The 27,327-nt window shown below is 30.0% G+C and overlaps 2 protein-coding genes across 4 annotated transcripts; one reads left to right on the top strand and one right to left on the bottom strand.

Moving 5' to 3' along the window:
• Nucleotides 1-1,819: 1,819 nt before the first annotated feature.
• LOC129964068 (protein SLC31A2-like) lies at nucleotides 1,820-9,065 on the top strand. Of its 3 annotated transcripts, none has more exons than XM_056078741.1 (4): nucleotides 1,820-1,953; nucleotides 2,131-2,215; nucleotides 5,299-5,485; nucleotides 6,606-9,065. In XM_056078741.1, the coding sequence occupies exons 2-4, from the start codon at nucleotides 2,131-2,133 to the stop codon at nucleotides 6,808-6,810; spliced, it is 477 nt and encodes a 158-aa protein (XP_055934716.1). In that variant the 5' UTR covers nucleotides 1,820-1,953; the 3' UTR covers nucleotides 6,811-9,065. The 3 variants fall into 3 exon arrangements, with proteins under 3 accessions (XP_055934716.1, XP_055934717.1, XP_055934718.1); XM_056078742.1 differs by having other exon boundaries at nucleotides 1,832-1,965; XM_056078743.1 differs by having other exon boundaries at nucleotides 1,866-1,917.
• A 4,043-nt stretch (nucleotides 9,066-13,108) lies between these two features.
• On the bottom strand, nucleotides 13,109-27,058 carry LOC129962798 (clotting factor G beta subunit-like). Its single transcript, XM_056076794.1, has 6 exons — nucleotides 26,671-27,058; nucleotides 25,315-25,469; nucleotides 21,967-22,067; nucleotides 18,971-19,218; nucleotides 15,903-16,069; nucleotides 13,109-13,501 (listed from the first exon to the last, which is right to left on the bottom strand). Exons 1-6 carry the CDS (start codon nucleotides 27,056-27,058, stop codon nucleotides 13,253-13,255), a joined length of 1,308 nt encoding a protein of 435 aa, XP_055932769.1. The 3' UTR covers nucleotides 13,109-13,252.
• Nucleotides 27,059-27,327: the final 269 nt, after the last annotated feature.

Here is a 27,327-nt window from a genome sequence, read left to right as displayed (position 1 = left end):
AAGCTCTTTTTTAATGAATGGCACAGTTCGAAGACATCATTCAATTACACTAGTAGACGAACTGGATAGTTTGCCGACTTCTCTGATGATTAGTTGGTCCCTTTGCACATAAAACAGTATGAATATGTGTATGTGATATGATGGGCAGAACGTGAGTCGGTAGAACTACCCATGTCTTTTCTCAATCAAATAAACAAAATAACACGAAGTGATATGTTACAGACTCACAACCTTTTCTGTGCAAGTCATATGAATTTTTTTCTGCGCATTTCTTATTACTGCTGAGATCCATGGCAGGGTGGATGGGAAATTATCCCTCTGTGTGGGCAGCGGCGATCCTTGTGAGAAATGAACAAACGACGTGTTTGTTTATTGTCGTTACTTTTTTGTAATGTGTTTCCTTGACTTAAAACTTAATAGCTATAAAAAGACCACATAAGTCAGCAAACAAATTTAAAAATACAAAAGAATCCTAAAATTAGTTATTTTGAATAAGTGAGATTTTTTTAATAATATTTTGGTACAGGCCCCCTTCTCGCCTTGGACTCTTTTGGAAGATATTGTTCAACCAGCTAAAGACCGTCCTTGCCCTACTATTTTGAGACATAAAAATATTTTGTCATGGGAAAAACGAGTCATGTATAAGAAATTTCATTGAAGTAGAAGTTATACATTCCCAATATCCCTGGCGAAACAGATGATTGCGCATGACGGCTAGTTTAAAATAAAGAATTATAATAAACGATTACGAGAAACTGATACTTTGACACTTATAAAATGTCAACACATTTGTGGGAATTGATTTTAATAAATTAATAAGAATAATACAAAATATGCTTATTAGTAATTTTTCCACTGAATGATTTTAATAATATCTTGATTCTAATATAAAGATGCTGTTCTTTAATGAAAGCTAGACCAGAAGTGGAACATTTTGAAGTGATAAATCATGGGACTATCTGTTTTTAAAAACAGCGTTTACTTTCAATAAAACCAAGGATACAGAAATATAATTAAATGCTTGTTGAAAAATTTGTAAATGAAAAAAAAAAAAAAAAAATTAATTACATTATTTCATCTAACTAAATCTAAAATGATAAATTAGATTTTTCGTGATTTCTTTTAGCGTACAGCTCTGCATAAAGACAAATGCAAATAAAATTATTTTCAGAAAATTCTACTTTTATTTGCTGCTTTTGTTACTTAATAAAAATTATTTTTCTGTCTCAGAAAATCATGAACAAAAATTAAACATTGTGATGTACAAAATAAATAATTAGTTCTACCTGAGCAACTTTTATATAATATAGTAAAGTCCTAGAAAAATAACTGCATAATTTCGTTTCTTCTGGAAATTTTGTATTTCCTTTTCTTGATAAGATTAGATCCATGGAAAACGAAATAATTTTGATCTAGACACTTAAATTATTTTGAAAAATAATAGAAAATAATATTGATAAAAATAAAATAAATTAAATATTAATAAGAAATTCTGTTCCTGAAAAGGAGCCAGGTGTTCTTCGTTGTTTGATCGTTTCCATGACAACGGCTTTCATTATCAAAAATTTTCATTTCCCCATTTAAAATGGTTGTATTCAAAATGTCAAACTTGAGGTGTAAGTTACAATTATTTAATTTATAAGTGATTGATATCAAGAAAGATTTCTTAAAATTAATTAAATAAATTTTTAAATCAATTAAAACATATTTTTCCACTATTGCGTAAATATATGCGATTAATCGCTTTGTTCCTCTTTTTAATCGTAATTGAAAGATTTCATCAATTGAAATCTTCATCACTTGGAAATCAGCTGTTATCTGTTTTTGTATTTGTTATTTATTTTGTCGGGACAGTGTAGTGTGTGAACTGTGAGTTTTAGCTATGGAAAGAAAGCGATAACGAATTGAAATGATTTAGTAAGTAATTTGGCAGAGAGAAGAAAATCATCTATAGTAAGTCTCGCTGTATGTCAATTAAAATATTTGAATGAATATAAACATTTCTAATATAATTGCAAGTACATGCTAAGTACTTGTTGTTCAGTATAATAAATTTGGGTGTTTACTAATTGATTTCATTATTTGTTTATTTATTTATCATGTTTACAAATTTGCTTTGTTTATTTTTAGATGGGGGAATTAAAAAATTACTTTACTTTTTCCAATCATGTTGAAAATTTGCTGTTCAAAGATGTTACTGTATCGTCTAACGAAGGTAATATAAAATTTTTGCTTTTAATTTTTAAATTGCCAAATGTACCTTTTACAAACTTATGCTTTTTCATCATATTTTATTTATTGACGGAGGTAAGATTAACAAAAATTATGTATATTAATAGCATTTTACATTTTATTTAAGATCACTTATTTAAAAAAAGATGACTAATGAAGCCGCTTATAAAGAAACTGGCAAATTGCTGTTCGGAAAAATTACTTTAAAGGAAATAAAACTTTATTTTCTGTTAAAATTTCAGTCAGAATTTGAATTAAAAATGAAAATAATAGGAATTTAAAGTTTTATTTATTAATATTAAAACAAGAAATAATGGAGAAGCTTTTTATTTAAATGGAATTTTATATTCATTTTTAACTTCACCAACATGAATAATTGGGAATCATTTTATTTAAATGGAATTTTTTATTTATTTTTAATTACACCAAAATGATTTGAATTATTAAAGTTTTTGATATTGAATGTTATAATTTTTCTCATTAAAATTTGACAATAAAAAAATCATATTTAAATAACACTATGTAGATTTTGAATAACATTGTATTGAATTATTTATATAATTTAAATATTTATTAAGAATTGCTTGAAATATTTAATAAGGCAATTAATTGCCTTAAAAATCCTCTTAAGTTAACAAGTTAATAAGTTCTTTAATTAAAATTTAACTATGTTTACTTATTGCATATAGTTTACACATAAGTACCATTTAAAAAATATTTTATAAACATATAAATATAATATTTTGTAGAATGTTAAAATATATTGAATTGCAATACTATGTAAAATGTTAAATTTTTAGACTTCCAAAAAGAATGTTCTGTTCCTTTTATTCTAAATTAATGATATTATTGAAAATACTATTCTTTTTAATGAAGAAAAATTATGTTGTTAGATGATGATAAAAATATTACTTGTAATCATAATATATTTTTAAATTATAATTTTGGGAAGAGAGGATGATATTAATGCATCAAGAATAGCACCTTAAAGAAGGTAAAATTATGTTAACATTAGTACTTTATTTAAATTCTTTTTTTTTTTTACATTATTGTGCTCTATTTTTTTATATGTATTTTTTATTATTTATCATTGTAAATGCAAAATAATTATTACAAAACTTATACAATATAAATAAGTGGAAAATTTTCAGAATGAATAATTTTATTCCATGTCCATCATAATTTTTTAGTATTTATTTTCTTAAGATCTGTACTTGAAGATATTGATTATCTCAGCATACTTCCTTATCTAAACTAAACATATTTTTTCAATCTTGAACAATTTTCATAATACAAGTTCAAATTGTTTATCTTAGAAAGGTCAATGATAAAAGATATTTTAGAATTATTTGGAAGACTTTGATCTATCATTGACTTTGATTTACTAATAGTAGTTTTAAGACGACTTATTTTTCTTCTTTCTATTCATGTCCTTCATTTTTCTATGAAATCTTAATCTGAAATCTTAATTTACACTGATTTTTACAGATAGAATCAGCCACTTGAAAATTGTTTTGATTCAAAAGAATATGTACATGTGTGTCTAAATCTGATAAAATTTGCTATTGATCAGTTAGTGGATATGTTTTGGAGAAATTTCAAAATTGTTTAAATGGTTTTTAGGGACATTTAAAAAAATAAATTTAATTCATAATGATATGCTGATCATTAAAAATTTTTTTTTTCTTTTTCATTGAAGTCAGCTAAAATAACTCATTATTTCAGTGGAAAATGATTATATACTGCATTTTTTTTTGTTTTTAGCACATTTAAATGATTTTTAGTGATTAGTACTTTAAAAAAATAATTATAATTCTTACACTTATAAAGTAAATTGTAATTTATTTTATAATGAAGGAGCAAAAAAAAAGTTTTTAATTAAATTCAAATATTTATAAATATTTCTTCTAGTTATAAGTAATTTTAACATTTAATTAACGATGAAAAATTGGCAATACATTGACGATAATTTTGACATCTTTTTTTTTTCTCAACATCCTGATTTTATCTTTAACATCTATAATTTCAATTTAAAAAAAAATAAGCTGTATAAACAGATACTTGTTTTCTTCTCAAAAGTTAGAAGCAAACTCGCAGGGTTGCAGTGCTAATTTGGTTTTAGTGTCGCGAGTTTAAGCTCCTTCTGTATTAATTAATAAGTATCCATTATTTTGTACAGTTATACATATTTGCATTTATTGCTTTTTAAAAATAAATTTGAGTAATTTAATTATTAATTAATGAAGTAATTTGCTGATTAAATTTTTGAAACCTTTTTAAGAAATACAATTTGTTGAAAATTAACTATCTTTTTAATTAATTTTGTCCTGAAAATTTAAGGTTAAAGTATTAATTTTTTAAACTTGTTTTTTACATCATTTAAATAGAACTGTTGTAATTTTTAAAACTTCATATCATGCATGTCACATTCATAAACAGTCTATTATAAATTCCCTGCCCACAGTTAAATGCTTTTGGCATGTATTTTTTCTAAATTCTATTTCTAAAATTGCTTACCAAATAATTTGAAGAATTAATTTAACATATTTTAAAATCACTTTCAGATGAAAATTAAAACATTATTGTAATGCAAAGCAGTGATATTCGAAGATTCATTTCTAATGTAAAATATTTTTTTAATAATTTTTTTTATATATATAAGAGTAAAATTGCTGAAATCTGGAAGAGTAAATGTTATTTGATGTAATTGTTGTTGTTAAAAATTATTTATCCACTTTTGTGAATAAATTACTTTTACATTTACAGTTTAAATTATTCTTGAAAAAGTTATTTGAATACATAGTTCAATTAATCAATGTATTTAAACAAAATAATTTATCATCCTCCTTCACTTCTTTCCATTCCATCCTTTTCTTCATTCTAGAAACAGGACTGCCATTATGTTATCTCATGTGTCAATAATAAACTCCCTTGTCAATTAGGATTTGTAATATTTTAATTAAATCTTAATTTTAGCATATTTATTTTTTTCTCGCAGTATTTTTGAATGCATTTTTTTTATATTTCCCTAATTTTTAATCTGTAAAATTTTAATTCATTTTTCAGCCATGTTTGGTTTATGTGTTGGCGTTGCAGTTTTCACGTTTGTCTATGAAGCCATCAAATCTCTACGTCATGCTTTAGTTATTTTACAAAACAAGCGGAAAGCCAAACATTCACACACTGAATCAGAAACTGCAAAAAAGGATTCAGCTTTTGCTTCATTAACTCCATCATCTGAAAAGACTGAAAAGTTAGTTAAATATATAGATATTAGTTTTTAAAATTGCTATTTTTAAAAATTTAATGCAGGTTATTAGTATAAGAAATACTTTAAGTATTAAATGGAGTAAAAATGTTTTTCTTTATTTATTTTTAAAATACAACTAAAAATTAATTATAAATATATGCAATTTTTATTTATAATTTTCATTGAAATTAGAATTAGATTAAATATTGTAAAAATTTAGTATTTATGTATTTTGAAAAAATCTTAAAACTTGTTTTACTACTTTTTTGAATGATTCATATTATCTGAACTGTAACTGAAACTATTATGTTGACTTGTTTCAATTTAACTATATATATTTTTGTATAGTTAAACGATGTTTCAACATGTTAATTCTGTTATATCATTTTATCGTTTCTGAACCCTTATCATTTCTGAAAATTTTTGAAAGCATCTAAAAGAGGATTTGAGATCATTTCTTATATGTTGAATGTATGTTACACCAAATAAATTATTAAAAGTTATATTTGACCAACTCTAATTCATTTTAACTTAATCATTTGACCAACTCTAATTCATTTACATATAATTTTATAAATAATAAAATAAAACTAATAAATAATATCTTAATTTAATTCATATCTTAATATATTTTAAAATATTTACTATCAATTTGATCCTCTAATTCCTATAAAAATAAAATTTTAAGTAAATTTATATAATATTATCTTGTGAATTTTTTTCCTTGAGGAAAGAGAGAAGCGTGGAAGTTGTTTTAAATTTCATTAATGCAAATTATTTTTACAATTCAAACAATTATTTTTTTTGTAAATAAATGCTATGATATATCAGAAAAATATTATTTTCTTATGATGTTTAGAAATTGAGATAGATCTGGGTAAATATTTTCTTTTACATAGAATAAATTCATAAAAAGTTCCTTATAATTTTATACTCAACTTTAGAGACTCGCACAGTTATTTTATAGAGAAGAAACTTTGGGAAAATTCTAAAAAAATGTATTAAAACTTTTTTTAAATTTACCTTTTAAAATCTTATTTGAATTTTATTTAATTTTTATTATTTTGCATTAAATATCCAATTTACTATTTTTGTATCTGTTATCATTGTTTTTCTTTTTCAGATTGAAATTCCACTGCATACAATCACTGCTTCATATGATTCAACTTGCAATGGGATATATGGTTATGTTAATTGTAATGAGCTATAATTTGTGGCTTGTGTTGACAATTGTAGTTACAACAGCATTATGTTTTTATTTCCATGAATATGTTTTATCTAGGAAATCATTGATCATGCCACTGGAAATACCTGGTTCAAATCTTTAGAATTTTAAAAAAGTGGCAGATTTGAAGTTCTAATTTAAATACTCCAACTGAAGCTGCATAACTTCAATTTTTATCAATTTGATATCTTTGATATCTTATTTTAATTGCAGAAATATTTATTTTTATAATTTTTTGAGTAAGTTTTCATATTAAACACATCATGGATCTCCATTATATAGGGCATAATAATATCCATAAAAGTTTATTATTTTACTTGAGCCAAAGCATTCAGGGAAAAGTTTCATATTATGTAATGCACTTAAAGTATATTACATAGTTTATTTAATCAAAGTAATTGATATATTAGTGAGAAGTACAAAGTAGATACAGTTCCTGCAATTTCTAAAAAAACATTTCATTTACATTATATGACTCACTGACTAATTGATTTGCTTAAATTCCTTGAACTTTATAAAGGTAATCTAAATGATTTTCATACTATCATATTAGATATTCTTTAAAGAGCATAAACTGAACAATCACTTATTGTGTACTGTATATGGCAAGGACACAATATGCTTAAATATTGGTTTTATATTCTTGATAATTTTACGAGTTAATGAATAATATTTAAAATATAACTTCAAAGATATATGCAACTTTCATTATTAATATGATATCATTCTCAGCTTTTATTTCAGAATTTTGCATGATTTGCATTTATATCTCATTATTTAGTGCATTTAAAAGGAAACTCATTTTCCCCAATAATAATTGGATATATTCTCTTTTCCCTTCGAATAGCCATTCAGTTCTAAAATGATCAATATACACAATATGCAATGCTTAGGTTATAAGTTGCTCAATATGAATTTTAATTGAGAGTGTGAAATATATATTTGATATTGTAGCATAGCATAATGTGAAAGAATATTTCACAATATACAATGCTTAGATTGTAATTTACTCAATACGAATTTTAATTGAGAGTGAGAAATATTTATTTGATATTGTAGCATAGCACATATGTGAAAGAATATTTAAGCATTTATTTTCCTTTATATGAAGCAGAATTATGTTTATTATATTTTTATTTGAGAATTTTCAATGTATTTAGTTTTAAACTTCTAAAAAAGGGACAATTTTATAGTATATGCACAATGTTTTGGGATATTTAAACTTTTTTCATCATATAAATATCTAGTAATGCAATATTTTAAAATTTTTTTCTCTCTAAGCATTATATTTGAAAATGTGTTGGTTTCTAGTTATGTTTATTGTTTATCTGATGTTATTGCAGCTATTTATGATTTGCAACTTTGAAATGTCATTTTGGTATTCATGTTATCATGCATTTTCTTTCTATTGTTTATCGATAATATTATTTACTTATTCAGGAAAGAGAACTTTTATCAAAGCAATGCTACTGTTCCAAATACTAATGAAGTAATTTAATGTGACATCATAAGCTCATCATAAAGCTCATTTGCTTCTGCTATCTGACGTCAAACTGTGTGTTGTCTTATGCTAATGAATCTTCTCCTTTTTATTCCTGCTGGATGTATCATAGATTCTAAAATTAAATTGGGATAATGTTTGCTGATGAGTGTCTTATGACATGAATTGACTTTATTTAATTTGATTTTAGATAATATTTGGAATAATATGAACTATTTTTAAATCAAACTTATTAGTGTGATATTATTTAGAGATATATATTTTTATACTATTATATACATATAAATATTTTATGAAGTTATATGCATCGAAGTGTGAATTATGAATAGTTATTTTGTTAATGTTGAATGTCTTGAGCTTAATAAAACTTTTTAATTGGTTAGTGACAATAAATATAAATTTTATATATTATGTATAAAGTGTTGATACTGTGATTATGTGTTTAAAATTTTTGTAGGTAAGTGAAATGTAGTCAGCGTTTACAGCAAAAATAACATTTGCAATTTTTTTTTCTTTTTAATCTTGGGAAGATGATTATTTTTACATCAAAATGTGATTATTGTGATCATTGTGAAAAGTCACTGCTGTTTTTCTTATCTTTTTTAAAAAATAAATTGCATCATTTTGTTGTGATTTTTGATAATTATTGAGTTTCAACTATAAGCTAATGATATATGAAATTCCAGTGAAAAGAATTTTAATTTTGAAATTGTACTTTTCTTTTCTGATCATACTGTATATCTTTTTGTTCTCATAAATTATATATTTTCATATTAGAAAAATAAATATTAGCACTACATGGAAGTACAATTTCAATTTCTTTGTTATTTTATAATAAAATGATTCTGAATCTCTTATTTAGTTTAAATTCATTATCCTTACCTCTCAGTTTTCTTGATCGTTTGCTCACAGTTTGCTTGTTTTACGTTAGCTTTATAAATCTAATTGAAGCTCATTTTTCTTAAATTCATGTTATAGCTTAAAACTATATCATTAATTAAGCACAATCTCAATCTTATACCACACAATGGTTTATTTTTGCTTTATTTTCAATTGTTTTAGAATAATTTATAATTCCAAATTTTTTTTGCTGGAGTTTTTGAAACAAATTATTTTCATGAAGAGTTCATATAAAGAGTTAGTCTTTTATTTTTAATGAAAGTTTAAGACAAATTATGGGTACACATATATGCATTTTGAGGGTTACAAAAACTATTAACATTCTTTGTATTAGTATTAAATATTTTAACACTATGCAGCAAAAAATAAAGGTTGTTGCATTGATTTGAAACATTTTTTAATTACTTTTTAAAATAATCGTATTCAATAAATAATTTTCTTTTTGGTTTATCAGCATAGTCTATGTTCTTATGATGTTTATATGTACAGTCAGGAAAGAGGAATTTCTCTTATTATCATTGCAGCTGAAATAAAATTGTGAATGGGAAAGTTTAAGAAATAGTAATTTAGTATATAAACCAATTAAATATTAGATATGGCAAAAAATTTACATTACTAATGTATGGCAATTGCTTATAAAAATAAATATCAAATAAAAATAATTTGATAAATTTCAAATTGCTGTCAGCATTTTGGTGCCACAAAATTTGCAAAATAATAACTATTTGTTGTGGAGCAGGTGACAAAGATGACTATGTCAACATATGATTGACAGGTGTGTAAAATAAAATTCAAATGTCATTCGTAATACCTTAAAAATATAATATTCTTTTAATTTGAATGTTCGAAAACCTAATATCTTCTTTCTTGAATGTAAATGTCTATTTTAAATTGTTTTCTGCAAATCGAGATATCGAATGGCACTCATACACACTTAGAAATTTTTTCAGTGAATATTTTAAAAAATTACAATAATTTTAACTATTTTTTTTCTTATTTTCCTTGGAAAAAACATCTAATGAATATCATCGTTTAATCATCATATTGGATGAGAATATATATATAAATATTTGAATATATTACAGTGGCTCAAACAATTGAGAGTACACCTTATTTTTACTTGATAAATCCGACTTTCAATATAAAAAAATACCAAGAATTACAAACATGTTTTTATTTTTACACATAACAAATGGTTTAATTTAAAGTAAAAACAAAGAATTAAAAAAAATAATTCTAAATTGAAAAATTTCAGAAGCATTTTAAATAAACATATGCAAGTATTTGTCTCAAAAAATTGAGAATACGCCAATGAAATTTTTGTAGTATCTCGCATAGAAAGAAAGTGTCAATATTTAGTCTTTTGGCTTTTATATTAGCCTCTAAACGTCGTAGTATCGATTCGATCAATTTTTGGTCTGAAGATATTTTACCACATTCTTCTTGCAAAACTTGTCTTGCAAATGGGTTTTGTTTCTAATTTTGTGTTTTTGGACCACTATTTCGACTGTGGCCCACAGATATTCAATGGCATTGATGTCGGGGTACTGTGGTAGTGTTGCTGCTGTGGTAGACTGCTGTTTTCAATGAAAAAGACACCACATATTGACGTCATGTGCGGTGTGTTTGGAGGCGTTCGTTGTCCTGCTGGAAAATGAAATTTCCATCTAAACCCAAATTTTTAGCATTTTCCTTTTGATTGCTACGACCACATGGTACATCCAACTTGCTGCAGAAATTTCTCAAATCATAGGCAGAAATGTAAGTGTTGAAACTGTGCGAAATGTACTCAAGCAGGATATAAATGTCAAATTGTTAGAGAGAAACTGTTCATCAGCTTGCAAAATAAGAAAAAGCATTTTAAGTTTGCAAAATCTCATCAATTAAAGACCAATAACTTTTAGAAGAAAGTTATATTTAGTGATGAAAGAAAACTGAACGGTTTTGGCAATGACAGCCGTCGTACCATATGGAGAAAGCCTAATACTGCAAAGCCAAAGACTTTACGTCCTGCAGTTAAGCATGGTGGTGACTCCGTCATGGTTTTGGGTTGTATGGCTTCATCCGGGGTTGGAAATTTAATTTTTATATATGGCATTATAAACCATATGGTTTACTTGGATATACTTAACAGCAATCTAAAGGAAAGTGCTAAAAATTTAGGTGGAAATTTCATTTTCCAATAAGATAACGACCCGAAACAGAATGCACGTAAAGTTAAAATGTCGTGACTTTATCATTGTAAACAGCATTTACACACACATTACCACAGTCCGCCGACATCAATGTCATTGAATATCTGTAAGCCACAATCGAAATAGTGGTCCAAAAACACAAAATTAGAAACCCACTTAACGAAGTGTTACAAGAAGAATGGGGTAAAATATCTTCAGATACCACCAAAAATTGGTCGAATCAGTACCACGACGTTTAGAGGCCAATATTAAAGCTAAAAGACATACAACTACTGACGTTTTCTTTCTATGCGAGATATTACAAAAGTGTCATTGGTGTATTCTGAATTTTGTGAGACGAAAATTTCCATGTTTTATTTAAAATGCTTCTGAAATTTTTCGTTGATTGTTCTTTGTTGTTATTTTAAATTAAACCATTTGTCATGTGTAAAAATAAAAACATGCTTGCACTTCTCGGTAATGTGTTATTTATATTGAAAGTCAGATTTATCAAGTAAAATAAAGTGTACTATCAATTGTTTGAACCACTGTATATATATGTAAACATTTTAATTTTTGAAGCAGAAGGCAGTTTCGAAGACAGGAAAGACGCTTTGAATTCCCAATTTTTTTTTATTTCCGTCCCAGGAGGCATGATTTATGAACAAGCAGAAGTAACGAGCACAACACAGAACGACACAAAACGAAATGAGGAAAAGCTAAAAGAGAGGGAAAATATATTTTATAGTACTTATATATAGTGAGATTTTGATAAGGATTTCTCGACACATATTGATTTAAGCAAGGGAAACACAGGGATCTTTTAAAAGAAAGTGCGTAGATAGACAGTTTTTTGTCCCTTCCCACGGAGCGTGGGAACCGCTGATGAAAGCATTTTTACATAGCTTTCCGTTGCATTAATTAAATAGAAAAAGTGGAATGGGATCAGGAAATAAGAACACACACACACACACACACACACACACACACACACACACACACACACACACACACACACACACACACACACACACACACACACACACACACACACACACACACACACACACACACACACACACACACACAAGTATACAATGCTTTTTTTTGTAGTTGCAAATATTTCTTAGAACTTTCTGCAGAGAAACTAGTTGACTTCAGCAATTATTCGTAAGATTTATGTATGAGAATTTTTTAAACGTAGATTGAAAGTGGCATTACATTTTTCACAATATTCTTAAATGTTTGGAATTCTCTTAAGAATTTACATTAACTTTTGTATTTTTAATAGAAATTTTCGAACACTTCCAAGTGCCTTGCACAAGAATTGTATCACTTTCCTGACATTTAACACTGAATTTATTATTATTGAAAATTTACAACCGTTTCTTACATAAATAATAATTTATACATATTCATTATTTATAAAATACATTGAAGTAAACCTGAATTGAAATGCTCAATGTAAATCTGAATTTTCAATGACATAATTATTTAATGTGTATGATTATTTACATCACACACTATTATTTTCAGTGCAGTTACTCGATTTGTACATTTATTTTCGCTTTGGTCTTTTTTTTTTTTTTTATTGGTGGCCAATTTTTAATCTTAACTGTTTTTTTTATATCATTCAACAAATTTCAACCAATACTTTTTTTTTCAAATGTGAACAAGAAATAACTTTAAAACTAGCAATTATTTCCAAAACTTGTCAGAAGTAATTTTCTAATAGAAGCGCAAAATTGTGGCCAGAATTTTAATTGGTAAAATATACTCATTTATGAATTATTTATCCTCATAAAGGCAATAAATAAAATGTCTTTATTAACTTGTAAATTGTTATAGTTAAAAAGGCTATAATTATGGATTCGTGGTTCTAAGTTCTACTCATTTGTAATAAAAGTATCAAGATTTGCATGAAGAACAGACTGATAGTTTTGAATCAGGAACATTCAATGAGGAAAAGACTATTTCAACTGTCCTTTTTGAAATAGCTTCAAGAAATGCAAATGGATTGTCAAGTATAAGTATATTCTAGGTCTTTTCCTTAAGCTGTATTCATCAATATATTTCCTTATCCACGGAAGATAAGGCGCAACTCTTGTGTAGACTCCTGGAAACTCTGGTTCTGCACAGTGAAAGCCGAAGGACACTATGCCCACCAGTGCCCAGTGGTGCTTACTGTACTCTCGGAGCAATGGACCCCCAGAATCACCCTGAAATTGCAACGGAATTAGTTGAGGGATGTATAGGAAAATCTGATAATAGTTGGCCGATATTTAACATTTTTATTCACGAATGAGTTAAAATGAACTTTATTATACTGAACACCATGAGCTCATTCATCATGATAATATTCTATACATATATAAACTGCTGACTGATTTTTTATTTAATATTATTGTTACATACAAATTATTATTTAATGCTATTTACTTTTCGAAAATACATTTTTACTATCCAAGATCATTAACCCATTAGCTGGTGTCCTGGCCTAGGAGTAGCGCGTCTTCCACGTGATCTGGACGTCCCGGGTTCGAGTCCTGGTTTGGGCATGGTTGTTCTTCACCCTCTGTTCTATCTGTGAGGTGTGTGAAAAAGCACCCCCCCCCCCTCGTAAAAAGGGGTTGTGCAAGTGAGTGTGATCTTCATATGAGCTAGAAGTCAGACTTCTGCCCTCGGGTGCTCAGGGGTCTTTACTCTCAGAAGCTACTGCATCCCTCTTTCCGTTGTAACGCGAGCACGACATCATCATTAATCCTTTAATTAAATGAATTCATAACTTTTATTCATTTAAAAAATAAGAACAGATAAAATTTTGAATATTGTAATTTGAAGAAAATTCTGGTGATATTAGATTAGATTTTACTTTCATGTCTATAATAGGGTATGTAAATAACAGGAAAATGAATGATTTTTAATGTCTATCGTAAAATGCATTGGTCTTTAAAGAATTTCTCCAGAATCGAAGTCCAGAGATGCTGAGTGGAGGGAAATAATAAGATTTTCTAATAGATACGTCATGTTATTCATTGCTTTCTATATGTTGCTCATATGAATTACGAGATTCAAGAAATATGTTCATTTTCAAGGCAAATTGACATATAAAGTAGAATGTCTGTGAAATATTTTTTTGTATGTGTGTATGAGTAATTGACGTAAATGTGCAAAATCGAAAAGAATGACATTACTTATTTGCAGTAACTTTCAAAATTCTGTATTTTTGAAGTGGTGAGATTAAATGAGTCTTCTTATATGCGGTAACATTCGAATGAGGGGATTATTTTTGACCCAAGTAACTGTATGAAAAGAAACCGTAGGTGGAGAGTCGAATGAAATTTTCCTTGTTTGTCGAATTACCTCAGAAAAATTATATCACAGTTATATTCATAGTCCAGGAACAGATAATATTAGGTGGACTAAAGTAACAATCCAACTCGAAACAACAATTTTGGCTTAAAAAAAAATCTATGACAGTTTTCAGAGTTTTTAAGAATTAAAACATTGATATGATTTATAAATCTGATTTTTAATGCTATGCGAAGAAAAAAATTTAAATAGAATGCACTTTGCATATAACTGTCAAAAAGTACAAATCTCATCCTGTTCTTTTTTTCTTTTTTAAAAATTTGTATAATGAAATTTTTTCTCTATAACCGGGAGACATTTTTATTTGTGATTAACTCAAAGGAGTTTTAATTTCTATATTTCTTTATTTTAAATATGATTATTAACTATAATAAATATTGTTACAAATCTGTAATCTTACTCCCCAGCACGGTTAGTTCAATCACTAGAAAGACAGTTTTACGATCAGCTCTATTGGATGCTGATCGGATGTCGAATCTGTGAACCCTCGGGCTTGGCTACAAACTTAGCAACGAATTTGGTGACAAAATAGATAATATTAGAATTTTCAAGAGTTTTAGAGATAGATAGAGCCAATAGAAGCTGAAATAAGCTGATTGTTCCAGAACCTTCTCTGCCCTCCTCTGGGAATTATAAAAGGCTGATAACCCAAACCGAAGACGGCCGTGTATAGAGTCATCGAGAAGTTTAGAGTCCCATAGAGAGTCAGCGGCGGAATAGTTGGATCAATCCAGCGAAGCGCAAGCGTTGAGTGAGCTCAAGCGATTGCTGAATTGAGATGTGTGCCGAACCCTGGAGTTTATAATAGAAGCAGCAACGTGTGAGGAGTAGCCAGTCGTGTAGTAATGAGTCAGCAGTTGGATACAGCTAATGCGAGGAGACAGTGGAGAATTGCAGTCGTTTGGAGAGACCGTGTAGAATAACTACGAAGATTCTGTCATCCTGCTGAATTCTGTCTGACTGCTTCGTGTTCTGTGATTGTTATTACTACAGATTACTATTTGTGGGCTACTGTTTAATGTAGTGTGCTACTGTATATTGCGTGTGTACGTCTCAGTTGTGTATTTGTTGTCTGTGTATTCGTGTTTAATAAATGTCGTCATTTATTACTGAGGGCTGTTGATTGTGTTACACTTTACACCCACTGCAAGCGAACCAGTCGTCTTTACGTACTTAGTGGTGGAAATTCATAACAATATATATTTAAATATTAAAGATATGTACGTGTAAAAAATGATGGAAACATACCCTACAAGCATCCACTTCATCTTTTTCATGACCTGCGCAGATCATATTATCTGTTATACCATTCGGGAACTGATTACTGGGTAAATTTTCGTACTTAGAATTGCAATCTTGGTTTCTAACAATTGGTATACCGTGAGCTTCTTGTAATTTCGTAGTGCTTCGACCACCTAAAAAATTCAAATTTATAATAACAAGAAAAATCAATTACTATGCGTATAAATATAGACAAAATTATTTTTATTTGCAGTTGAAAATAATTGAAGTAAAGAAACAAGATTAATCTAACCGCTTTACATTTTCCCATTTATTTAATAGCATTATATAGCTTTAGCCAATGTCTAATAAGTGTTAATTTCTTCGTTTAACAATTTTGAAAATAATAATAGGACCATCAGTAATTCAAAATATTAAAATTCCTATTCAAGTTATTAGAAACTGATGAAGAAAATACAAACTGGAAAAATTCTTCGATTGAGTAAACTCCTGATTATTCGTGGCATTATTTAGCTCAGCAACTGCGAATGACGCTCAAAGTGACCGAAAAAGACATAAATTAGCATACATTTTTGAATTATTTTTATTTATAGAGAGACGCTTGCACGTACACTTTGACTGAATAAACAATAAATTTCTATACTTACAAGTTTGTTGGTTTAATATTTTTTTCTTTACAGAATAGGTAAATGAATAAGTAGAATAAAATCGATCAATAGTTTTTTTTGTGTTGAAAATAGTTTTAATTAAAAAAAATTAGCCCTAGAAGTTTTTTTAACAACATGTTGGGATTAACAACTACTAATAATCTGTAAAATATATTCGTTCTTGGATAATAGTGAGTTTACTGTATATATATATTTAAAACATGCACAGATGATTATAATGCTTTCTGTGATTATATTTATAATATATTGCAATAAAAAATGATGAGTATTTGGAAAAGAATATTTTTTTACTTTAAATGGTTTCAGTTATAAAGTTAGAGAAATTATAACTTTTTTGCACAAATTAAATCAAAAATAGTATTTAAAATTTCATAGAATCATAAATGCTCAGTTTGATTTCAAACTTTTTCTGCATGTTCTGTATTATTGTTTGGATGACTCCTAATATTCTCGTTTCCAATTCATCAATAGTGGCAGAAAGATACATTTTGTCTTATACAATCCCAAAAGAAAAAAATGTCGCACGAAATTAAATCAATTTTTTTTTTGTGTCATTCATAAAGCGCAAAGTTTTCATCCGCTCTGTCACCATCCACCGTTTCAGCAATTTGCCATTTAAGTATGGACAGATAGATAAATGCTGGTGGTGTTCGCCCTTACTGAAAAATGAATCCTTTCCTAACTGTGGAAATGAACAAATTTGTAGCATATCCAGGTAAATTCCTGTTTATCTCATTGAATGGATTTTATCGGACAGCTACTGAGTGTTTTTCGAATCAATCCTATATTTCCTTGCGATACAATTCAAGGAACTTTACCCTTTATAAAAGTACCCCATTAAAAAAAGAAAAAAGAAGAAACTAATGAAAAATATTCCCTCTTCTGGTATACAGCCGACCGCTCTGTCACCACCACTGAACGTAGCAGTATCGACATGATTTGCTGAGGCCAACTGCTATCTTTAGCACTGTCCGTCCATAACACTGACCGATTCACCAAACTGACATCCCCTTCGAGGCATTTGGTCCCTAGCCACAAAGTAGTCAATCGCTGATCTTTCTTCTTTCGTTCACCTGTCTTCCTATTAAACAAGGAATAGACCATCACTCAAAGAAAATCTTCTCGAAATTCACAACATTTCTCCAGATTCTAGTTCACAACAAAAGAAATCCACATACTCTCAAACAATTGGTAAAAAACTGATAATTTTTAACATCAGGTCCTTCAGAGTTTTAAAATTATCTGGTATCGTCAGTACTGTACTTAAGTCATCATTTTTAACTTAGATTTCTATGCATTCTTTTAAATAATGGCAAACAGTACCGATTCCTCCACAGATGCACTTATTTTCCTGAATTCTTCCAAATCTTTGGAAATTTGCAGGAAATCTCCCATGTCCTGATACAATTTGGATTACCAGTGGATAGTAGCGTAAAAAAAATCTCTTTATTGGGATAACGATATTAAGGACATCCAATAAATACAGAATGTCTTTTTTCAGTCATCATTTCGATTCAACTAGACTAAATGTCTCGCATAGTCAAATTTACCTCTAAACAATGAAAGTTATAAAATTCCTTTTTATCTCCTCAGTTTTAAAAACCAGAAAACTATTGTAAATGACTTTATTTTAATTTCCATATAAGTAACTTTCAAGCAACAAATATTATAAGCAACTGAAATAAAAAAAACAACAACAATATCTGAGTGTTATAATTTTAATTGAATGCTGAAGATAATTGAATTCAATAACTCCTTATGAAAAAAAGAGAATTAATTTCAAGCAAAATGGTTGCAAAATTGGAAACATAATCTGAATACTCTAATACAAAGTATATCAGATTTATTGACATATGGTTCATTCAACCAAATGTGTAAAAGACAAGGCCACATTAATTTGTTAGCCGATTCGAAAACATGAAAAAATCCAATTGTTCTGAAATTGACACGTTCATCATTTTAATTTGAATAAATTCGAGTTCATAACACTTGTAAATCAAAATAAAGCATAAAATTAGATTACTCTGAAAATATATCCCCTCCCCCGTCGGAAAAAAACATTTTAGTTATCCAGGGTCCTAGGTATTTGATTATTTGGTAATTTGCTCTGATAGGATAATGATTGCTCGTAATCTCTAAAGAACTTGACGGACTTTTCATTCACTATGATTTGTTGATGATGCTCTTAGTTGCTTTGTGGAGATATAGTGCTTCAAAGTTTGAGGTAACTTTTTGTCAATATCCAGTGTTTTTAGATATCGTCAATCAATAGAAACTGTTTAATTATTTTACTTTACATTCATAATTTTTGCATAATATTAAAAAAAAAAATTTGTTCAATTTTACTAAGAAAAATTCATTTTAAATAACTATGAACATTAAAACAACTTTCTGTCTTAAACTTACCAAAAGACAATTGTCCCCAACCTAATACTGTCACATTGTCACCTTGATTTAAATTGTCTTCTTCTGGTAAGCAGACCGGAGTTACGTCATTTGGTAGAGTTTCTTTGAGACGTATGATAGCAATATCATCGTAATAAAGGTGGGACCGATAGTTTTCATGTGTTTTTATTTCTTCAATTTCGTAGCTCGGATCCGATGACGTAACATTAATTTCACCGACTTTGACTGTGTACTGACTGGCGCTGAGCCTAAAAAAATACAGGTATAAAATATAAGCCCATCTCTCTCTCTGTAGACACAATATATACCAATAAGTATTTGGACAACCATGCAAATGCGGATATCTGCGGTCTTGATATACATCACGCCTTTTGTACTTAAATATCATGTAGGAACAGTATTTATATTAGTTGCATGCAAGATGCCAAGAAATTCAGATTGTAATTGTCGAATATCATAGAAAAGATCAATTCTTAAGGGACATATCTAGTAAGTTAAACGTTCCAAAATCGACAATGGTGTTTACGATTAAGAAGTGGAAGGTGAGTGATGATGGTTGGAATGCGTTTCCAACCGGTAGATCCATGAAACAAAGATATAGAGACTGATGAGGACTGACCAAAGAAATTCGGAAAAATCGCACCAAATCGATGGCCTACATATTAAAAGTATCCCAACAAGCAACTAGGACTGTTGTTTCGATAAATATCATTCTCAAGGAAGCTCGTTTGTATAGTTTCCATGGCCGTGGTGCCGTCCTTAAGCCTTTGATTACAAAATCCATCCGCGCTGCTCGGTTGAGATTGCGCAAAGTGGACCGCAGATGAGTGGAAACAGATTGTTTGGAGTGATGAATCAAGGTTCAATTTCTACCAGTCGAATGGCAGAGTCTGGGTTTGGAGTATGCGTGGAGAACACCTTTTACCAGAATGCATTATGCCTACAGTAAAGTTTAACGGAGGTGGAATTATGGTCTGAGAATGAATCTCGTGGTATAGACTGGGACCCTTGATCCCAATTCATGGCAAGCTCAACGCCGACTCTTACTCCACTATTCTAGACAACAATGTGCTTCCTACGCTGTGACAATTTTATGGGTTTGATCATTTTTATTTCTAGAATTACAACGCAACATGTCAGGTTGCGAAGTCCACCATGGATTGGTATGATGACAATGGAGTGAACGGATTAAATTGGCCTGCCCAAAGTCCTGACTTGAGTCCTAACGAAAGCCTCTGAAAAGAGTTTTATCGCCGAATTAAGGGGTGCAGCAACCGTCCGAAATCAGTGAAAGAACTTACATGTCTTCTCCAAGCTGAGTTAAAGAAAATACCAATGTCCATTCTTCACGCACTTTTGGAAAGCATGCCTCAGAGGATTAAGGCTGTGATTGCCATAGGTGAAGGCAGCCAATACCAATTGTTGAATATGAATAAACTGGGTTTATCTCTTTTATCAAAGGTGTCCAACTATTTATTGGTAGATATATATTTGTATTGGTATATATATATATGTATATATTCGGTTATAGGAAGAACAATGATCAGAAAATATGTAGACATTTTACAAAAGTGATAGCAAGAAATCTTTTCCAATAGGCAGATTTCCTAAAGAGAATCTACTTGACTGTAAAAATTGAAGTTGATTCGATTTAATTGATAAGCATAATTCTATTTTTCTATTTTAAATTGAGTCGCTAGGAAACAAATTAGAAATACATTATCTTATGTTAAGATCTTACTCATAGAATAATAATTTTTGTTATAGAAAAGAAAAAAAAAAACACAAAAAAAACCTTGAAATTTTGCAAGTTTTGAAAAAATGTAGTTGCAAGATTTGGATAAAAGAAAACTGAATAAATTTAAATAAATCATATTTACAATATGGCTCTGATTCTGCCTATCTCAAATATAATGTTATTTTAAAAAGGTTTGATTATAGAGATATGTAATGGTCGTGTAATGCACCGAAATTAATTTCAAATTTTAGTTTTTAGATTTCATTATAGGTAATTTGAATCGCAATCATTGTAATACTTATGGAATTTTAAGAAAAAGATATCAATTTGCTTCTTTTTGAGAAAACTATTCGTATATTTAATTTGCTTTATATTTAAATAATAAAATAATAAAGGTTATAACATTTAAATTATCCAAATGTGTAATTAATAGCTAAGATTTTTCATCGACTAATCTTAAAGCATTGGTTTGATTATATATATGTAATGATATCTCTTAATCCAATTTAAATATTAATTAATTTCCTAATTTTTATCTTAGTTTAACCCATATTAACTTCATTCTAAAATGATTTCTTATTTCCTGATCCAATTCCACCTTTTTAAATTTTATTAATCCTACACGAGCTCTGTAAAACTGCTGAAATCAGCGGGTTCCCACTCTCCGAGTGAAGGGGTAAAATCGTTAATGTATGCAGTTCCTTTCCGAAATCGACAAATATAGTAAGGACACTCTCCCTGGCCGATTAGCATTAGAGTCTTACAGGCACATGGGAGAGACCTATCCTAAATCTACACGTGGAAAAGAAAACCTTATCAAAATATCATAGTAAAATGATCGAAGAGAAAAATTTCTGTCTCTTCTGCTCTTGCATTGCTTGTGAAGAGACGTCAGTGTCATCATCTCTTCTTGTACATAAATTATGCTTCCCGGGATCCACACACACACACACACACACACACACACACACACACACACACACACACACACACACACACACACACACAAACACAAACACACACACACACACACACACACACACACGCACGCACGCACGCACGCACGCACACACACACACACACAATTAATAATACAGCATTTCGAAATATTTAGGTCTATTAATTAGTTGTTGAAGCAACGACACGGAATCAAGAGATGATAGAAAGTGTTTTCAGGAATCATGTAAATTTGAATTTATTAATGTGTTCATCACAATAGTATTCTAATTTAAAACAGTAAAAATAAAGTTTTAGCTACCCTCTAGAAACGAAGCAATGGGCAGCTGTCAGAATGTGCCTGTCATCTATGACCGTTCCTCCACAAAATGGCCTCTCAGCGTTCCTATTATATATTCCAGCCTATAAGAAATAATGTACAGGTGGTTATCAAAATAATGGAAACACCTACGAATAAAAGTGACATTTTTGAAAGCGCTTCGTAAGCATTAAAATATAATAAGAGCCACTAGTTTTTTTTTTTTTTATAAATAGCAATGTATATATTCAGATTTTCAAAGAAACTAAAGTGTAGGAGCCCGTCTAGCTGCAACAAGCGTGACCGAAATATTCCCACTTTTAGACGCTTCTAGAGTTATGGTGTCTAAAGTCATGACAGCATAAACACAGTGCGGCAAGACAAGCTCGGCAAAGCAAATAATGGGCGGAAAGAGAAGTATGAAAGAGACCAACGGGTATTAAAGCGGGTTGTAATGCCTAAAAAGCGAACAACTGCAGCAAAAGTGACCGCAGACCTCAATCCCCATCTGGATTTTTCAGCGTCAGTGATTACAGATAGAAGGCAACTTCATAAACAAAACGTTTATGGCAGAGCAGCAATTCCCAAGCCACTTGTCACAGATGTTAATGCTAAACGTCATCTACAGTGGTGTCACATTCACTAAACCTGGTCGATCGATAAGCGGAAGAAAGTAATATGGTCTGACGAATCGCGTTTCACACTTTTCCCCACAACAGGACGGGCACACTTTTGGAGGACACTTGCATGATCGTGATTGTCTCCTTCCCGCTATCAAGCATGGAAGTTGATATGTCATGATATGGGCAGCCATGTCGTGGTTTTCTGCTGTACCAATCACAACCCTGAAAGGAAGGATCACTGGGGAGAAGGAAATATAGAAAAATTTTAGCTGACCAGGTCCATCCTATGATGCCAATTTTGTTTCCTACAAGAGATGGAATTTTACAGGATGATAATGCACTTATCCTTTCAACGAGACTTGTCTAATCATTGTTTGATGAGCACGAGGATGAAGTTAAACATCTGCCTTGGTCCGCACATTAATGCGACCTCAATATAATTGAACCGTTAGGGTCTATTTTAGAGCATTTAATACAGAATTGATATAATCCACCGTCATCTCTCCCAGAACTTTCACAATATCTCCAGGAAGAATGGTACAATATTCCTCTGAACACTATTCAACACTTGTATGAATCGATTCCTTGCCGAATCCAAGCTATATTACATGCCAAAGGCTGTCCTACACCATATTAATAAAGGATTCTTTATAAATCTAAGGTGTTTCCTTTATTTTGATAACCACCTATAAATATCCTTGTACAAGATATTTAAATTTTAATGTACAAACTGTCAGGTTAAAGAGAAAGCACAAAATCGTCAAAAGTTAGAATTACTTCAAGAAGTAAGAACGGAAACGTTTATTGTTTGAGCGCTGGTTGAGGAGGCTTTGGTCGCCAACTTTATAGTTGAACTAGTGGCATCCGAGTTATCTAGCCTGAATTTCTTCTTGAGGAAGACGTTTGAACTTACAATCGATGAGAAGCCAATCAACCGAATCTATCAGAAAAACATCTGTTTCTTCTATATAAATACCTGCCAATACATGGTAAATTTTATATAGGTTGTAATTTTATTTTTTACAGGTATGAAGTTTTATGTCAAAAACTTCATGCATTTTCCTCTGTATTCACCAACGAAATAACTGCTTTTTATCTTGCAACTCAAAGCTTAAATTACAACTCAAAGAATTTAACGTGGCAACAATGCGATTTTAGCGCATTTGCAGTCTGGGTGATTATGACGTCATAAATAAAAATGGCGACTGTGCAAGAAAAAGCAATGTGTATATTGTGGTTTTTCGAAACTAAATCAGTCATAACTACTCAACGTCGCTTCAGAACCACGTACAAGAAAGATCCTCCTTCGGATAATTCTATCATGGTTAACACAATTTCAGAAAACTGGTAGCGTTCTACACCGAAAGGGAGCGGGAAGACCGAGCACTTCGCAGGAAAATGTTGATCGCATCCAAGAAACGTTTACTTGCAGTCCACGAAAATCAACGAGACAAGCAGCTGTGCAGTTACATATGCCGCATACAACGATATGGAACGTTCTCCACAACCGCCTTCATCTGAATGCCTACAAAGTGCAAATTGTGCAAGCTTTACACCCGAATGGTAAACCGCGTCGTTTTGAGTTCGCTGAACAAATTTTGACTCGAATTGAGAATGATGAAAATTACCTTCGGAAATGGTTCTTCAGTGATGAATCCACTTTTCATGTGTCAGAAAAAGTGAATATAAATAACTGTAGAATATGGGGCTCAGAGAAGCCGCACGATTATCGAGAATTGGAAAGAGATAGCCCAAAGGTGAATGTTTGGTGCGCTTTATCACATACTGAAGTTACTGGACCTTTCGTCTTTGCTGAAACAACAATAAATTCCGTGACATACCTTGACATGCTGGAGATGTATGCGGTTCCTCAGATGCAGCAACATCAGCCAGATGTGATATTTCAACAGGATGGTGTACCCCCACATTGGGGCATGATTGTACGTGACTTTTTAGACGAGAACTTTCCCGACAGGTGGTGTGGAAGAGGTGGACCAATTCCATGGCCTCCGAGATCACCAGATATAACACCGCTGGACTTCTTTCTATAGGGGTTTGTCAAGAACATTGTGTACAAGACCCCTGTGCCCTCCCTTGATGAACTGAAGCGCAGAATTGTTACTGCGATCCAAAATGTTACCAAATAAATGCTGGAGAACACTTGGAGGGAAATCGAATTTCGCCTCGATGTGTTACGAGCCACGAAGGGCAGACATGTGCAAATTCATTAATATTTGTAATATCATTAATAAAATTCTTTGAGTTGTAATTTACGAATACATAATCGCCTTCAGCTGAATGCCTACAAAGTGCAAATTGTGCAAGCTTTACACTTTAATATCATTAATAAAATTCTTTGAGTTGTAATTTACGAATACGTAATCGGTTTTTGCGTAATATTTTTTATTCGAAAGTTATGAGGTACGGAAACCCCGACAATAATTAATGAACACCCTGTATATTATTATCTTTATATATATACTACATACATACATATATTTTCTAAAAATGTGTTTTTTGCACTCAGGGATGCCTAAAACGTGAAAATTCCACAAAATCTGGAGTTCGAATTTTTTGGCGATTACAATACTTTCTCTATACCTCGTATTCAAGAAAGTAAAAATCATGCTTTATCGTTATTAACTAGTGTCAAATTAGTGATTATAATTCAATGTTTTATTTTATTAAGCGAATGTATTATGAAGTATGATAAATTTTAAATACTCACCATCCATGACCACGGTCGGTTGGCTGATAAACCTCCTACTACGATGTTTTCCGAAACAGCCTCTGTTCTGGGCGAATCTGGATCAGCAATGTCAGTGTACCGCATTGTGTTCCCTGGGACATATGTCCAGGAAACTATCTTTCTAAAACCGCAATCTATAATAACAAAAATGGATTGTCAACATTTATATCAAGATACAAATTATCATTCTGAAATTATCACTGAAGTATTTAGTAGGATTGTTAAAGGTAATCATAAATAAGCTCCCATAGTGCCGAAGAGATCTGGTGAACTGTATTACCTGTTATATACGTAGTTAAAAGGTAATACGTTTACGTTACGCTGATTGCGCAAAATAGCTATCATAACGGCGCGACACATGCACAGATCCTAATGTAAGAAGCATATCCCGTCATCGGAGATGGAGTCGTTATACTGGCAATACTGTCATTATTGTGCGAAACTATTTTATTTCCAGGAATGTTAGAAATATCAAGATGAGTTTTTCATCTCTTATATGATGTGTCCTTTCGTTCTTGAGGGATTATAATTTAAAAAATAATTATATAATATTTTTATTAGTTTTAAATTTATATAGGTCTTTAAATAGGTCTACTTTTTATTATATAAAAGTTCAGAATGTTTTTTTTCTTTATCTTTCTTGGATTTGCTTGTTTGTGGAATGAAACGTTGCAAAACACGTTTTGTTGCTGTTTTTTTTTTTACTTTTTTATATTTATTTTTTATTGTGTGTTTGAGTTTACCAGATAAATATATCCAGCAAAGTCCTCTTTAAATTTGAAACCAGCATTTAACACACAAATGAAAGAACAAAAATTTTGAATAATACATATTTAGAAATAAAGGTTTTAAAGTTTTTAAAGATAGAAATTTTTATGATTGTGGAGTCTAGCTACATATGATATTTTTTAAATGCAAAATTACTTATCGCATTACAGGAGAAATTGGAATTTCGATATTTTTTCTGTATGTTGTGAAATGACAGCGGAATATTTTGATATAGGGTTTTTTTTTCTTCTTTTATCTTTTAACATTTTATTATTTTTTATTTACATGACCAGATAGTTCAATTGAATCTAATGTTCCATGTGCTAATATATCAAAGCAAGCTTTTCGTGTTAGTGGACAGTTGTGGTGAATGAATTTTATCTTTTGTTTTAATGACCAAAGAGGCAAAATTTTCCTGAAATTCTAGCTCATCGATTATTAAATAAAGTAGCCATTATTTGAAAATTTCCTTTTATGGTTAAGAGAAACTTATATGCATTGATAACACCTAATATTGAAAAGACAGAATGTCTTTTGTAAAAAGAAATATGAAAAAATAAATCATACTTTCTGCACTAGTAAGGCTGACTTTCAGAGGTTTACTCTCTATTTTTGGCTGTATATTTACTGCATCGACAGGTGGTGATTTCTGTTCAATAGAAGGCGGCGTTTCTTCCTCAGAATCTTGAGTTACTTCTTCTGTTGCAGTAGTTTCATCTTCTGTCGGGCATAAATCATCGTTATCATGTATTTGTTCTTGATGAATATAGCGAGGACAGCACACTAGTGGTGTTTTGTTTTTCCATCCGCAAATTTTGGACTTTGTATGGAATAAAGTCCAGGCAGCTGGGCAATGTGTAATTACGCAGCAACTGTAATTCTCTGAAGGACATTTGCTTACTTTCGAGTTCTCAAACTGTATCCGGAAACCATCAGAAATTAAAACAGAAGCCATCAGTGCTAGGTAGAAATAAAAAAGAAGAAAGAGAGTGATTAAAGAATGTATAATGAATATACAGAAAAATAGGAACACTTTTTAAATCAATTTTTTGTTCATTTTCTTTTTTGTATCACTCTTTTCTGTCTTCTATACGAAGTGTATAAAGAGAGAGCATTACAATCGACAGAAAAAAAAAATACCAAATCAAATTTTGAGATTATGACGGATTTTCTCATTTTAGAGGTCCCTGATTCCAAAAAACACAATTTTGGAATTATATCTGT

This window comes from Argiope bruennichi, chromosome 3 (assembly GCF_947563725.1).
Source record: "Argiope bruennichi chromosome 3, qqArgBrue1.1, whole genome shotgun sequence".
Taxonomy (NCBI): domain Eukaryota; kingdom Metazoa; phylum Arthropoda; class Arachnida; order Araneae; family Araneidae; genus Argiope; species Argiope bruennichi.
This window is presented reverse-complemented; position numbering and strand designations above follow the sequence as displayed.

Excerpts from the sequence above, each read along its gene's own strand:
- LOC129964068 (XM_056078741.1), top strand. The coding sequence starts at position 2,131 with ATGGGGGAATTAAAAAATTACTTTACTTTTTCCAATCATGTTGAAAAT. Across the intron at positions 2,216-5,298 it reads TACTGTATCGTCTAACGAAG|CCATGTTTGGTTTATGTGTT; the intron begins GTAATATAAAAT and ends TTCATTTTTCAG. Across the intron at positions 5,486-6,605 it reads TCATCTGAAAAGACTGAAAA|ATTGAAATTCCACTGCATAC; the intron begins GTTAGTTAAATA and ends TTTCTTTTTCAG.
- LOC129962798 (XM_056076794.1), bottom strand. The coding sequence starts at position 27,058 with ATGGCTTCTGTTTTAATTTCTGATGGTTTCCGGATACAGTTTGAGAAC. Across the intron at positions 25,470-26,670 it reads CAGCCTTACTAGTGCAGAAA|ATTGCGGTTTTAGAAAGATA; the intron begins GTATGATTTATT and ends TTGTTATTATAG. Across the intron at positions 22,068-25,314 it reads ACCGACCGTGGTCATGGATG|GCTGGAATATATAATAGGAA; the intron begins GTGAGTATTTAA and ends TATTTCTTATAG.